Genomic DNA, 14,447 nt, shown 5'->3' with positions numbered 1-14,447 from the left:
TTAAAAAAGGATAAATTGGGAGATCTGTAATCAGATCTCTGGAGTCATGTATTCTTTGGCCTTTAGACATCAGTATGGGAACATCTGCTTTCAGTCTTTGCTCCAGAAATGCCACCCAATTATGCAAATGTATAGAAATGTGCTTGTGTCTGTTCCATAGCTGTCTGTTGCTGGAAACTTGGCCTCTGCGATTTTAACTGGTTTGAGAAAGAACACCGAGTACCAGATATCCATTTGGGCATATTACAAGGATGGGGCTCGGAGTGATACCGTCTCCATTCGGCACCGGATTAGTAAGTGAAAAGACCCGCATTATCTGTTAATTCGGGAGATGGGATGCAATGCTGCTCAACAGCATACAATGAAATCATGAAAATGGTGTTGATGTGGAAGGCCTTTTATCAGTTGCTGTCAGGAGTTTCAGGAGAAAGCCTGGAGTAGAAACCGGGATTGGCTTTTGCACAGCCTATTGCTGTATGAAGTGGCCTTGTCAGGTCATTGGTTCCTCTCTAGCCCAATATTATCTCCTCTGACTGGCAGGCAGCAGCTCTCCAAAGCAGAGGTGTTGAACTGTGGCCCTTCCGCTGTTGTTGGCCTACAATTCCCATCATCCTTGACAACTTGCCACTGTGACTGGGGATGATGGGAGTGGTTGGCCAACAATAGCTGGAGGCAGAGGTGCACCTAGGCCATTTTGGAGCCTGGACTTAAAGGCCTTTGGAGGCCCCCTCCCCTGCAAATTAAGCATCATCATGCTCCACCAGGTGACCACACCACCTGGGACATACTATAGAGGATTTGGGGGGCCCCAAGGGCTGTGGAGGCCCTGGACTTTGGCCCCAAAGAGCGCCTCTGGCTGGAGGCTCCTAGTATGACACCCCTGCTCCAAACTGTCAGGCAGGCATCTTCCCCAGTCTTGTTATCTTTTCTCTGGCGATGGTAAGGATTAGCCATTCTGATCCAATCGTATTCTCCTGGAAACTGAGCAAACAGATGCCTTTTTTAAATGGTGGCTCTCTTATATTTATCAGGGAGAGAGCAACTGTCCCTGTCCAGCTCAGCACACTGTCCCTCCAGTGGCTGCTGGTGGTTCCTCCCATGTGTTTCTTTTTTAGACTTTGTGTCCTTTGGGTCAAGCAACTCTTCCATACCCTTTCCCCTGTAAACTATGTTCTATTTGTTGAAAATGGCATAAAAATACTCTGAATAATAACAAATTCTCCTCACACCCAAATATTGGATAGTAGGCCAGTACAAATCAACATCAATTGGATTCGGGGGTCTCTGCACACAGAGTGGTGGCTTGGATGTACCTCCCGGATGTGAGGATGTGCTGGGAAGATGTACAAATGAGCACACTCTCGGATCATCTCCCTTTTAATTGCATGGATTAGTTCAGGATAATGGATAGGTTCAGGATAGTGGATATTATTCAAATCAGCCTATAGCTATTGCTAATTGAGAGCATATCTGAAGCAGAAACTGTCGATTCTTTCGAAAATTCAGTCAAAATATGGGGGTGAGGTGGAAAATGGTTCGGTGAGACTCTTAATCTGGTTTCACATGTGATCTGTCACCAGTGACGAGGCTCCTCTATGGTTGCAGTATGGCAACCCCGAGGCATTTTTCAACCATAGCAATGGCTGCTGTGAAGCTGTGGCTGTATCCTTGGAGGTCAAGGCTGCACATGCAAATGAAGACAGTTGGGATGGATTCTATAGAGAAATAAGTGCCTGTGTAAAATGGTTGGAGAGGCCACTGGATTTCTCCAGAAACGAGTTTTCAGGTGAATTTGTAGTTTCATGCCAAAGCAAAACAACTGAGGAATTTCAGGAGAAGCTTAAAGAATTCAATAAGTGTGGTAGGATTTCTGGGTGGGGGGTTGGGGTCTCATCAATCCCTAGACCCTTAGCTCAGGGATTCCCCAACTTGGGGCCCCAGATGTTGTTGGACTACATCTCCCATCATCCCCAGGCCCAATGGCTGAGGATAATGGGTCTAACAACATCTGGGGACCCAGGCTGGAGATCCCCTGCCTTAGATAATTGGCCTGAAAGAGAGAGAAATTCTGACTCGGCCTTCTCTCTGGCGAACTGTGAGCAGGACATTTCTAAAATTTGACCTCCCACCTACATTGTGAAGAGGTACAAGCTATGTCATGTCATCATTCTGACTATGTAGCTTGGCTGTGAGCATCTCAAAGCATTCAACAGGAAAACCAACCAGCCCCACTCTAACTTTCAAAACTAGTTATTTAAAATATTGTTCTGCCAGACTGTATTTTGGTCCTGTTATCACCTAAAACAAAAACACTGAATGGATTTGCACAGTGTGTTCTGTGCATTGAACTGTAATAACCTAATGCATACAAATTGTGCATAAATGTTTTATCATTTAGTGTCCTGTAGCCAAGCTGTTGTCAATGACTAGAGTATGAAGCTGTTTTCATGAGCAGCCCATCCCAGGCTAGGACAGCCTAGCCTGGGCTAGTCTGCTCTTGTGGGGTGCTCAGATCCACTCCTGCTCAGCCTAACCCCACTCCCAAGCCCAGCTCTTAGCTGAGGTTAAGGGAGCAAGCACCCTCTTAACCAGGCTCCTGGGCTCATGTGTCTCCTTGGCTCCACGGAGCCGAGGAGACACAGAGACGGAAGCGTAGAGTCCCTGTATGATGGAGGACTCTCCGAAGGCACTGTGCTCATTGCGTGGAATTGCGTGGAATATGCAGAGGCTGCGAAAATGAGTCCCGGCCTCTGTTGCTCCACGCTGCTCCCGGCAGCACAGGTTGTGTGGGTGCGTGGCTTGCATGCTGAGAGGCTCAGGAGCAATCATCTGGGGAGAGGGAGGTTGAACCCTGCCTTCCCCTCTGCTCACCTGCTTATACCATTCGTGTGAATGGCCCCGACATGTTGGGGTCGTGGACATGACTTGCTGGGGGGGATGGGAGGGCTGCAGGGAAGGCAGGAGCTTGCCTGCCTCCCCCGGCAGATGAACAGCCGCCGTCCTCCCCTCCGCCGCACCACATACCCACACGAGCAGTGGTGCCTAGGAGGGAGATGCTGGGAGAAGGACGACTCCCCCGCCTTCTGCATCCCAGGGTGCTCTGGGGCACGAGCGCAGCCACTCCCTCCCCCCAGCTCGATGCCAGAAATGGCAGTGGGGCAAAGCTGTTTAACCTGGCAGTGATCACCAGTGGCACTCTTACCCCTGGACTTTGGGGCTGATGTCCACTGCCTCCACACCCCCTGGGGGCCCCCAAATCCTCTTTAGTCTGTCCTGGGTGGTGTGGTTGCTCCTGGCCCTCTCTGTCCCAGGCAGCCAAGTGTGATTGTGACCTGTGCCAGGGGCTTTAGAGACAGAGGGGGGAGTGGGGAAAGAAAAATGTGGGATGGGAATATGTTAAATTGTGTCTTGAAATGTTGTGGCTAATGCATATTTGTGTAAATATGCCTGTTTTACATCCTTACATTCTTGTGAGTTCAGAAGTTTCTAATCTGCATTAGCAGTGTATGGAACTGGTTTGTTACTTCTTCCAGATGAATGAATGTGGAGCACTGGTGTGTGAACCTGTGTTTGTGGTTAAAGAACTTCATTCATTCATTCATTCATTCATTCATTCAGTTTCTATACCGCCCTTCCAAAAATGGCTCAGGGCAGTTTACACTGAAAAATAACAAACAAATAAGATAAATAAAATGGATCCCTGTCTCCCAAAGGGCTCACAATCTAAAAAGAAACATAAGACAGCCACCAGCAACAGCCACTGGAGGTAATGTGCTGGGGTTGGACAGGGCCAGTTACTCTCCCCCTGCTAAATAAAGAGAATTACCACATTAAAAGGTGCCTCTTTGCCAAGTTAGCAGAGGTACAATGGAAGCGTTTTTTCTGACTTCCTTGGACCTGCTGAATTCACAGAGCAGATATTTGGCTATTGAAACTCCTTGTTTACGACGACACAGAGGTCTTTCAGAACAGGTAAGCAAGCATATGGATACGTAAAGTGCGGAGTCACTCTTCACAAGCTGCCAGGCATGCCCTGCGTCAAGGTAGAGGCTTATTCTTGCTTGGTGCAAAAAAGGATGTGAGATCAGAAAGGGCCTCCCTGAAGGTTCTCTCTTAATTAACTGTTCCTGACTAATGGCTTTGCTGGCAGCAAGTGGAACACAACTCATTTCATAGCCACCCTCAATTCCTCTCGTTTAGCCAGGATTTTACATTTTCGCCAGAGTGGACTCTAGAACTGCCAGCCCTTGTTTCCCAAACAATGGATCCTTTTGTTTGTTTCTTTAAGAATGTATCGCTTGCTTTCAACTTTAGTTCTCAGAGCAGGTTGCAGCAGACAGAAAGAAGCAATTCTTAAGAACAATCTGCAAGTGTAAGAAGTGATGCTGTACAGGGGGCCCTTTCTTGCGATCCATTAGGAAGGCTTGGAGGGGCAAGGAGAGGACGTCTCAAAAAATTTACCTCCCCCACAGATCATCCTTCCCCTGTTGCTGGGTGAGTGGATCACCCGCCGAGACAATTGCTGGTTTCTGCCAGCAGCAGGGAGGTTTGGGGGCTGGGAGTCCCCTTCAAATTCCCATCATGCACCGCATGAGTGTGAAGTACTTATGGGGAGTATTTCGACACCAGCTGGGAGGCTGCTGGTGTATGGATGCTGCCCGGTAGGCATGTGCAAAACTGGTCCGGTGGTCTGAGGTCCTACGGTTCGGTCCACAGGTTCGGGGGTTTGTGATCGAACCGAAGCCCCCCCTGGTTCTGTCCGGCCTACAACCTCGCAGAGGGCATTTGTGCATGCGTGGCGGCAGCCAAAATGGCCACCGCTCGCCTTTACCGAGGCCCGAAAGGGGCAAAAATACTACATTTACCCGGCCGCGGTGGTGATGAGGGAGGCCAGTGGGGGAAGGGGGAACCCTTGTGGGGGAAGGGGGAACCCCACCATGGCCTTCAGCAAGTCCCCCAAAGGGGCTACAGGTATTTATTATTCATTTTTTAAAAAAATTAAAAAAATTCACTGACCCCCCTCCACCGGACCAGACGGTCGGGGGGGGGGGTTGTTGATGGGGGCCAGATGGTTCTGTGCACACCCCTTAACCTGGGCTAACAGCCATGACTGCCTTGTGGGTTTGCCACCGGGAGCCACACAGCTCCCGGCGGTTTTCTGATTGTCTGTCAGTTTTCTGGCAAACAAAAATAGGTTGGGCTTCCAGTTTTCATCATAGCTCGTTTTGCTTGCACATGAGAACAGCCTCAGGGACTGCATTCAGAGCATGTAGGATCAGGAATGAAGTGAGAGAGAGAGAGAGAGAGAGATGGTCTTGTGATAGCAAGCATGACTTGTCCCCTTAGCTAAGCAGGGCCCACCCTGGTTGCATATGAATGGGAGACTTGATGTGTGAGCACTGTAAAATATTCCCTTCAGCGGATGAAGCCGCTCTGGGAAGAGCAGAAGGTTTCAACTTCCCTCCCTGGCTTCTCCAAGATAGGGCTGAGAAAGACTCCTGCCTGCAACCTTGGAGAAGCCGCTGCCAGTCTGTGTAGACAACACTGAGTGAGATGGACCAATGGTCTGACTCAGTATATGGCAGCTTCCTATGCTCCTAAGTCCCCCCCCTCTCTCTGTGCATGTGCACATGCTCACATTCCTACGTTCCCCTTTCTACCTCCTCTCACATATTCAGCTTGTTTGAAAACTTTCTGATTTGTCAAACTGCCATTTACTGTGATGTACAAACCAGAATCAAACCAACTCATGATCCTGTTGTTGTTGTTGTCGCCATCATAGTAGTAGTAAGCATTCCTGGCCACAGCTATCTCCTAGAACCCATAAAGCCAATTTTTCAGGCAAGCCCAACAAAGTGGTGAGGAGAGCTGGTCTTGTGCTAGTGAGCATGAATTGTCCCCTTTGCTAAGCAGGGTCCACCTTTGCTATGCAGGGTTCACCATTTGAATGGGAGACTACATGTGAGCACAGTAAGGTATTCCCCTTAAGGGCTGAGGCCACTCTGGGAAGAGCACCTGCATGCTTGGTTCCAAGTTCCCTCCCTGGCATTTCCAGAGAGTGCTGGGAGAGACTCCCGCCTATAACCTTGGAGAAGCCGCTGCCAGACTGGGTAGACAATTCAGAGCTAGAAGGACAAATGGTCTGACTTTGTAGAAGGCAGTTTCCTGTTTTCCTTCCTCCCTTACCAGAATAGATCTCCTTTAGAAATACAGGTTAAATACAGGTTATGCAGGTAAGAACTGGTTATACCTGTATTAATCCATAAGGAAGAAGATACTGAATGCAAGACAATTCTCTCCCCTACCCCATTTCTAACACCAAAAAACTTGCAAAAAAACCTAGTCTTGGATTCAGGCAAATATGATGATTGCATATACCAGGATGACATCATTCAAACAACATAATATTGTAAAAGATTCTTTACGTCTTTGAACTATGTTTTTCCCTGAAGGGGAAATTTCAAATTCTCAAAACATATTGGAATATTCCGTAGAGTTTTGTTTGTGCCAGTTATTTTTCTATGAGCTGCTTTAAACCTTGAATCATAGGCACCTAATTTCTGTTTCCCATTAAGGGTCTGCGTCCCCTTCAAAATTATATATAGGTTTTCAAGAAATAAAAGATGGTACAGGTGACCCTCATTTTCCACAGTCTCATGGATCGTGGCTTGATGTATCTGTGGTTAGGTCTAAGAGACCCAGTTTCTTTATTCATGGGTTTTTAAAAAAAGGTAAACTCCGCCTATTCATGTTTCCTGGGTGGCAGGAAACTAGGGATGTGCACAAAAATGGCTCCGCTGGTTTGGCTCAAATCCGGTCCGGATTCAAATCGAGCTGCCCAGTCCAATTTTGTGCGCCATCATACCATTTGAACTGAGTCAGTTTGAAAGGGATTGGAGCTCTACTGGTAAAGGTGAATCCAATGAGGATTCCCCTTTACCAGTGCGGGGGGGGGGGGGGCAGGGGGGCTTCCCTAAAGATCGAGCTGGTGGGGAGTAAAACAGTACTTATGAGTGCTACCGGTGGCGGCTGTGGCAGCCATGGGGTGGTAGTGGTAGGGGCAGTGGTTCCCTTCCACCCCCGCCAGCCTCCCCCAGGGTAGGCAGGGCTGGTTTGGGCCTTGTTCGGGCCTCTGTGCAGGCATGGAGGCCATTTTAGAGATCTCCACAGCTGGGCAGAGGCCTGAACTAGGTCTGAACCAGCCTGTCTACCCTGAAGGATGCCGGGGGGGGGAGCTGCTACCACACACACCCAATGCTGCAACCACAGCCACTGCCAGTGACTCTCATAAGTACTTTCTTACTCCTCGCCCACCTGCTCTATCTTTAGGGAACCCCCCTGCCCTCTTTTACTGGTGGAGGGGAATCCTCACCAGATTACCCGTAGAGTTTTGAACTGGCTCCATTCAAACCTGTTGAGCCAAGCCGTGCTGGCTCAACATCAAGCCCGGCTCAAACCAAGATGGCCTGCACACTCCTACCAGAAATGACTTCTGATGTCATTTCTGGTTGCCATTTTGCAACACAGAGTCTCCCCCCCCCGCTTTTTTTGGCAGCACAGATCCCTTTTTAGCTTGAGGTACCTAACCCCTGAATTCCCATAAGGGTAAGGTTCCACCTGTATCAACTTCTGTTCAGGAAGCTCTTGAAAGGTGGCAAAGAGATTCTCTTAAGAAGTGGTGAACTTCAAAGGTCATCACTGAAGTATTCCAGACATCTCAAGCTCAGCAGGAGGCAATGCAATGCAATGTAGATTCCTTGCCTCAGCTTTCCCCCAAGAGAAAACAGCCTTATTGAAGTTTCAGAATAAAAGTGAGGTTTGTCCAAGGCCCGTTTTTGTGATGCAGAACGGAATAGCTAGCCTTCCAGACTGGAACTGAATTCATTGTGAGAAGCTGTTCAGGAGAAACTATGAACCCCTGGGGTGGAGGTAGAGGAGGAAGGGAATACAGATTTTCCCACCTGCCACTTTCACAGTACAACTAGCTAGGGTATTTAAGACAGTGCCTTCTTCTTCATAAAACCTGCTGCCTATTAAGATCATTGGGGAGGTCTAGTTATGGTTGCCACTGGCTCACCTGGTGGCAACCCAAAATCGGGTCTTCTCTAGGGTTGCCCTGAGGCTTTGGAACACACTCTCAAATGAAATCTGGATCGCCTCATCTCTGATTGGTTTTTAAATGACTTTTGAAAACACACCTGTTTCCTCAAACCTTTTGTTTATGATGTTTTAAAAATCTATTGAATATGATTTTTAGGATAAAGTTGCCATTTGTTGTAAAATTGTAAACCGCCCTGAGATTTTACATAGGGCGACGGTATATAAATGTGATAGACAGACAGACAGACAGACAGATAAATAAATAGAGCAACATCTTTGCACTTGTGCAACATATTTATATAAATGCAGCATTATTCTGGATGTCAGCCAGTGGGTCCAGAGTACCTTGGAGAGCACCTTCTTCCATATAAGCCTTAAGAGTGGGTGGATGACCTACGCCGGGAACTAGACAAGCGGAGTGCGTCTCTGTTGGTTCTGCTGGACCTCTTGGCAGTGTTCGATACCATCGACCATGGTATCCTTCTGGGCCGCCTCTCGAGTATGGGAATCAGAAGTACTTCCTTTGGCATCCCTTAACATACCAATTTGAGGCTGGAACCTCCCTCTGAGTTCAGAGATCTTTTGGAAAACTTGCCTTGTTTTTTCATGTCTATTTCCATCCTCAAGGTCTTTACAGAAGTCATTATAGTAATGCTCTTTGTCTCTTCTAACAGTGTTCTGAAATTCCCTATTAAGTTCCTTCCTGAGGTCTTTGTCTTTCTTGACTTTGGCTTCTCTCCTCTTCTTGGCAATTTCCACTGTCTGTTCTGACATCCATTTTGCTTTCTTCTGTTTCTTGGTCTTTGGCAGTCTCTTTTCACATATGTCCTTAACAACTTCTTTTATTTCATTCCACAGTTCCTCTGGTTCCCTATCAATGAGGTTCAGTATTTCAAAGCGGTTCCTGATGTTCTCCTTGAAAATGGTGGATACATTCTCAAGATCATATTGCGGGAGCTGCATAGCTTTGTTTTTCCGCTTTAGCTTGACTTGGAACTTGCACATGAGCAGTTCGTGATCTGTTCCACAATCGGCCCCCGGCCATGTCTTTGCTGTTATAACTGAGCTCTTCCACCTCCTTGCACCAATAATGTAATCAATTTGATTACTATGTAATCCATCTGGTGATGTCCATGTGTATAGGCACCGCTTTGGTTGTTTGAAGAATATGTTAGCAATGAAGACATCATTGGCTTGGTAGAAACTAATAAGTCATTCTCCTGCTTCATTTCTGTTTCCTAGGCCATATAGTCCAACTATGTTTTCCTCCTTACCTTTTCCAACTTGGGCATCCCAGTCTCCAACCACCAGCATCATATCTTGCTTAGGCTTGTGCATTGTGATTCGGGTAAAAACATTTTGTGCCCCAAAATGGCAATTTTGGAGGTTTTGTAACCAAAACAAAATCAAGAATTAAAAACAGAGATTTTTGTTTCCAAATCGAAATGATGGTTTTTCTGACAGAATGCTTTGTTCTTCGGGAAAGCATTGCAATTGAAATTGACTTCTCTGACTCTCTCCACTCCAGCTGAGGCACTGTGATTAGCAAAAGATAAGATAGACAAAAAGCTGTTGAGCATGAATGGTTTAGTTAAGTATGTGTTGTATTCAGTGTGATTGAAAAGCAAACTGACCTTGCAAAGGGATTTGGAAGACAGCATTTTGAGACAGAAATAACCAAATATCTTTGGGAGCTCAATACAATTCCAAAGCTCTTGCTAAAAGCCATGGTATAAATTGTGTGGAGAAGCTTCTCAAGAAGCTGGTTAGGAAAGTTCTGAAATTACACAGGTTTTTCTTTCCAAAGGTTTAGAAAGAATCTCTTGACTTGTTCAGGGCTCTTTTAAAGAGCTATTTTCTTTTTCTTCTGATTTTTATGAGTTATATTGGTGTCTGAGTTTTGTTGCCCAAGTTGAGCAGTCTAATGTAATTTAGGCCACAATGTAATTTGGTGGGACATGATGTCTAAGCCAGTGGTTCACAACTTTTGCCATTGCAGCGACAGCTCATCCACATGGGACTACAGGAGACAAAAGGAAGGGTGGGGTCATACCCCTGTCAATCTATTGACATCCCCAGGAATCCTAGTTGCTTCTGTCTTTCTTGTAACCATGATCCATGGTTTTGCACTTTCTTAAATGCAGTGACAATAAATCTCAACAATTCTGAACAGTAGGCTGATTTTTTTGGGCTACTGCTCACTCCACTTCAGTTAAATGAACATTTGAAGCTGTTCCAGAGTACCAAGGCAGTTCATTGGTCTATCTTGCTATCTCAGATGACCTGTGATCACTGTCCCATGGGGAGGGAGTGTTTTTATTGAAAGCTTGCTTGAATCCACAAATGGGTTGTGCTGCTGTGCTAGTGCCACAGGGACAGGCTCATGCCCTCTGCAAAATTCTCAAATAACTGTGCAAAAAAATTAAGTGCCATAGTTGTTCATCATTCTCTTCACTCTTTCAACTTGTTTATGTGGGGCTTCAGAGGCAAAACAGTGGGTTGGGTGGCATTGCCCCAAGGGTGGTGCATCCAGATTCCAAATAGGGCAAAGGGCTGATTTCTTAGGAATTTTTGAGGTTTACGCATCTTTAAGATTTTTCCCCATAAGGAATAATGGAGGTTTCAACAGCCCCATAACTCCACCTGGAGGGCACTGGGCTGGCCCGAAGCAAGTGGTGGTGTAGTGCACAGAGGGTGCCAACCACCCCCATGGATTGCTAACCCATTGGGGTACTGGGCTTTGTTGTTTCTGAGGTGTTGAGTTTAGATTTTCTGGTAGCAAATTAGATTTTTAATGAAAAACCATTAATCCACTCTCATATGCTACTAGAGAATTTACTCTCAGAACACCTCTAGAACAACAAAACCCTGTACTTCATGGGTTGGCAACCCATCTGGGTGGTTGGCACCCTATGTACAGTACACTGCCACTTGCTCTGGGCCACCCCAGTGCCCCTCAAGTGGAGTTATGGGACTGCAGAAACCTCCATTATACCCTACGAGGAAAATCTGAAAGACGCGTAACTTCATTAATTCTTTAAAAATCAGCCCTTTGCCAAATTCCTCTGAAATAATTGTGGTAGCTTCCTTGTCCCAACTGGGCACTACCACCAACCACACTCCACTATAGCCCCCCCCCCCATGAAGCTATACCCTATGGGGAAAATCTGAAAGATGCACAAATTTCAAAAATTCATCAAAAATCAGCAATTTGCCTAATTCTTTTGAAATTTTTGTGGTAGCTTCCACTCATTGGGCACTATAACTCCCACCCACTCTTTTGACCATGTGACCCATTTTAAAATCTGAATTAGTTTGGATTTGGATTTGGATTAATTCGGATACAAAACAAAATTGGGGTGATTCGGAAGGCTTAATTTCAGACAAAATACAAAATGGGGTTGATTTGGATTTAGTACAAATCGAAACAGAAAAAATACAAAATGTGCAACCCTAATCTTGCTTGTGTGTTCTGTTAATTTCAGACTGGACTTGAGCATAAAACTCATCAACTTCCTCTTCTTCTGCATCAGTTGTTGGGACATAGACTTGAAGAACTGTCATGTTAAAGGGTTGTCCATGAAATCTAATTGATATTAGTTGGTCACTGACCGCATGGTACCCAAGTACTGTCATTGCTTTATCCTTCCTGACTATGAAAGCAACACCATTCCTTCTTTGGTTTTTGTGTCCGGCATTGTAAACAGTATGATTTTCTGACTGGAAGTCTCCCATTCCAGTCCATTTTAATTCACTGATGCCCAAGATGTCAATCTGTAGTCGATTCATTTCATCTTTCACTGTGTCAAGCTTTCCCATATTCATGCTTCTTACATTCCATGTTCCCACTGTAATTCTCTCTTTGCAGCTTCGGATTTTCTTTTCCTGCATGGCAACATCAGCTGCTAGACATCCAAAAGGCTTTATTCTGACCGTGTCATAAATACCATCGGTACTCTGAGATCCTCAGCTCTTCCTCAGTAGCATGTTGAGTACCATCCGACCTGAGGGACCCATCATCCAGCACTAATCATTCTATTTTGTCTAGCCATGTGGTTTTCTTGGTAAAATACAGGAGTGGTTTAAGAACATAAGAACAGCCCTGCTGGATCAGGCCCAAGGCCCATCTAGTCCAGCATCCTGTTTCGCACAGTCGCCCACCAGATGCTGCTGGAAGCCACAGGCAGGAGTTGAATGCATGTCCTCTCTCCTGCCATTACTCCCCTGCAACTGGTACTCAGAGGCATCCTGCCTTTGAGGCTGAAGGTGGCCCACAGCCCTCCCACTGGTAGCTGTTGATAGACTTCTTCTCTATGAAGTCATCCAAACCCCTCTTAAAGCCATTTGGGTTGTTTAACATTGCCTTCTCCTGCGCAGTATGAAATGATGCCTTTGTCATTGTCACCAAAGTGATCGTGCGCCTCCAGCACCTTCCTATATTGCTGCTACCCAATATAGGTGCCTGCTTGTTTTAGCTGGGCAGCTGGGATGACCTTTGCTCTTTGGGTGACCCTACTGGGAGTATACCTCCTGGTGTACTTCACTCATCCCTCCCAGGAACATCCCCTGCCACGATGAGGCAGCATAGCAGGACTTGCAGTGGGGAGAGCGAGGATAGAAGCATATTAAACCAACAAGCAGAGAAACAAACAGAGGAAGGTGGGTGGGGAGACCATGCTAACTGTATTTTCTGGAATGGTCAATTATCCATTAAGTAGAAAAGTGCCAAACATGATGATGACATGCGTATGTGTTCTAAACAACAGCAAATATTTATATAGTGTTTTTCAACAAAAGTTTCCAAAGCGGTTTACATAGAGAAAAGATAGATAGATAGATAGATAGATAGATAGATAGAGAGAGAGAGAGAGAGAGAGAGAGAGAGAGAGAGAGATGGATTCCTGTCCCCAAAGGGCTCACAATCTAGACACTAGCAACAGTCACTGGAGGTGCTGTGCTGGGGGTGGATAAAGTATCATTAGCCCTCTTCTCATGACAGGTTGAGTGGGTCATGAGATTAGGTCAACATATTGGGATAGGGAGCAGGATTATATCAGCACATTCAGTTGAATTCTGTGTGGTGTGTACACTTGTACAGCTGGACATGCTTAAGGTTCTCTTCTCGTCTAGAACCTTGGGGAAGTAGGGTTCCCAATTGCAAGGAGAGAGCACTGCCTGCTTTCCTATGCAGACCATGCAGACCTTCAAGTGACTGCAGGTAGGTCACCTTTTTTCTGTACGTTCACTCACCTTGAATATATTGTGAAAACAGGGCTTCTGGGTTAGCTACAGATTGAGATTTACAGCCCTCCATCATCCTTGGCAATACAGGCTACACTCCTAACTATCAGAGGTGGGTGAGCATGTTTCCCCTCACCGCCATATTGTCCCCAAGTGCTGTGATCATTCCCCCAAAGGAGTAAATGACAGCCTTCATCAACGACAGGGCTACACAACTATTGTTGGACTACAACTCCCAGCCTCCCCAGGTACACTGGCCAGGGTTGTAGCGAGACCCCTGGGGGCCCAGGGACAAAATCTTTGAAGGGGCTCCCCCCAGCACCCCAAGCCATGCCTCCTGCATCTGACGTCAGATGCAAGGAGCGGGGCAACAAGCATCTCCCACCACCACCACCCCTGCCCTGTGCTGCCCCCCTTTCAACACTGCTGCTTCTTATCTTTGCCCCTGTGCAGTGGCAGGCGCTGTGGCTGGGCCAGGCCTCTCCAGCCAGCCGGTGTATTTCTCTCTCGCCGGCTGGCTGAACTGCGCAGCTGCGCAGTCCGACTATGGACGTCGCATGCCTATGACGTCACGGACATGTGACATAGTCCAACTGTGAAGGTGTGCAGTCTGGTTGGCAAGAGAGAGAGAGGCCCGCACACAGGCCAGCCGGCCCAGCCACAATGCCCACCACCGCACAGGGGCAAAGATAAGAAGCAGTGGCAGGGCAAAGGCAGGGGCAGCGGGGTTGGGCAGTCTGCTTAGGGGCCCCTTGGGGCCCCCCTGACCCTCTGGGCCCAGGCACATTTGTTCCTGCTTGTCCAATGGATGCTACGCCCATGACACTGGCCATTAATCATAAAAGATGGAAGTTGTAGTCCTAGAGCAGCTGAAGAGCTGACAGCCTTGATCTGTGCAGCCTTGATCTGTGGACTTCATCAACAAGTCAACTCCTTCTTCCATGTGATAGCCCTTCAGATCCTTAAAGTCAGCGATCATATTTCCCCTTAGTCTTCTTTTCTCCAGGTTAAGCATGCCCAACCCCTTCAACATCAGCCTGGGTGTTACTTGCTTTTCAGATCCAGATACCAGGTCCCTGGCAGAGCAGAGATGTATTTCCTGGACC

The 14,447-nt window shown here is 46.9% G+C and overlaps 1 protein-coding gene across 3 annotated transcripts in view; it reads left to right on the top strand.

Annotated features, from left to right (window-relative positions):
* Nucleotides 1-14,447, top strand: part of COL20A1 (collagen type XX alpha 1 chain) — a 172,357-nt gene that overhangs the window by 62,408 nt on the left and 95,502 nt on the right. For all 3 annotated transcript variants that reach the window (XR_008320737.1, XM_053313548.1, XM_053313549.1), the window contains exon 18: nucleotides 161-293. Coding sequence is in view for 2 of the 3 variants with exons in the window: in XM_053313548.1 (XP_053169523.1) it covers nucleotides 161-293 (133 nt within the window). In the remaining variant the exon portion in view is untranslated. The remainder of the gene's footprint in view (nucleotides 1-160; nucleotides 294-14,447) is intronic.

Source organism: Hemicordylus capensis, chromosome 4 (genome assembly GCF_027244095.1).
Source record: "Hemicordylus capensis ecotype Gifberg chromosome 4, rHemCap1.1.pri, whole genome shotgun sequence".
Lineage (NCBI taxonomy): Eukaryota > Metazoa > Chordata > Lepidosauria > Squamata > Cordylidae > Hemicordylus > Hemicordylus capensis.
The sequence above is the reverse complement of the archived record's forward strand: the minus strand, read 5'-3'. Positions and strand labels throughout refer to the sequence as shown.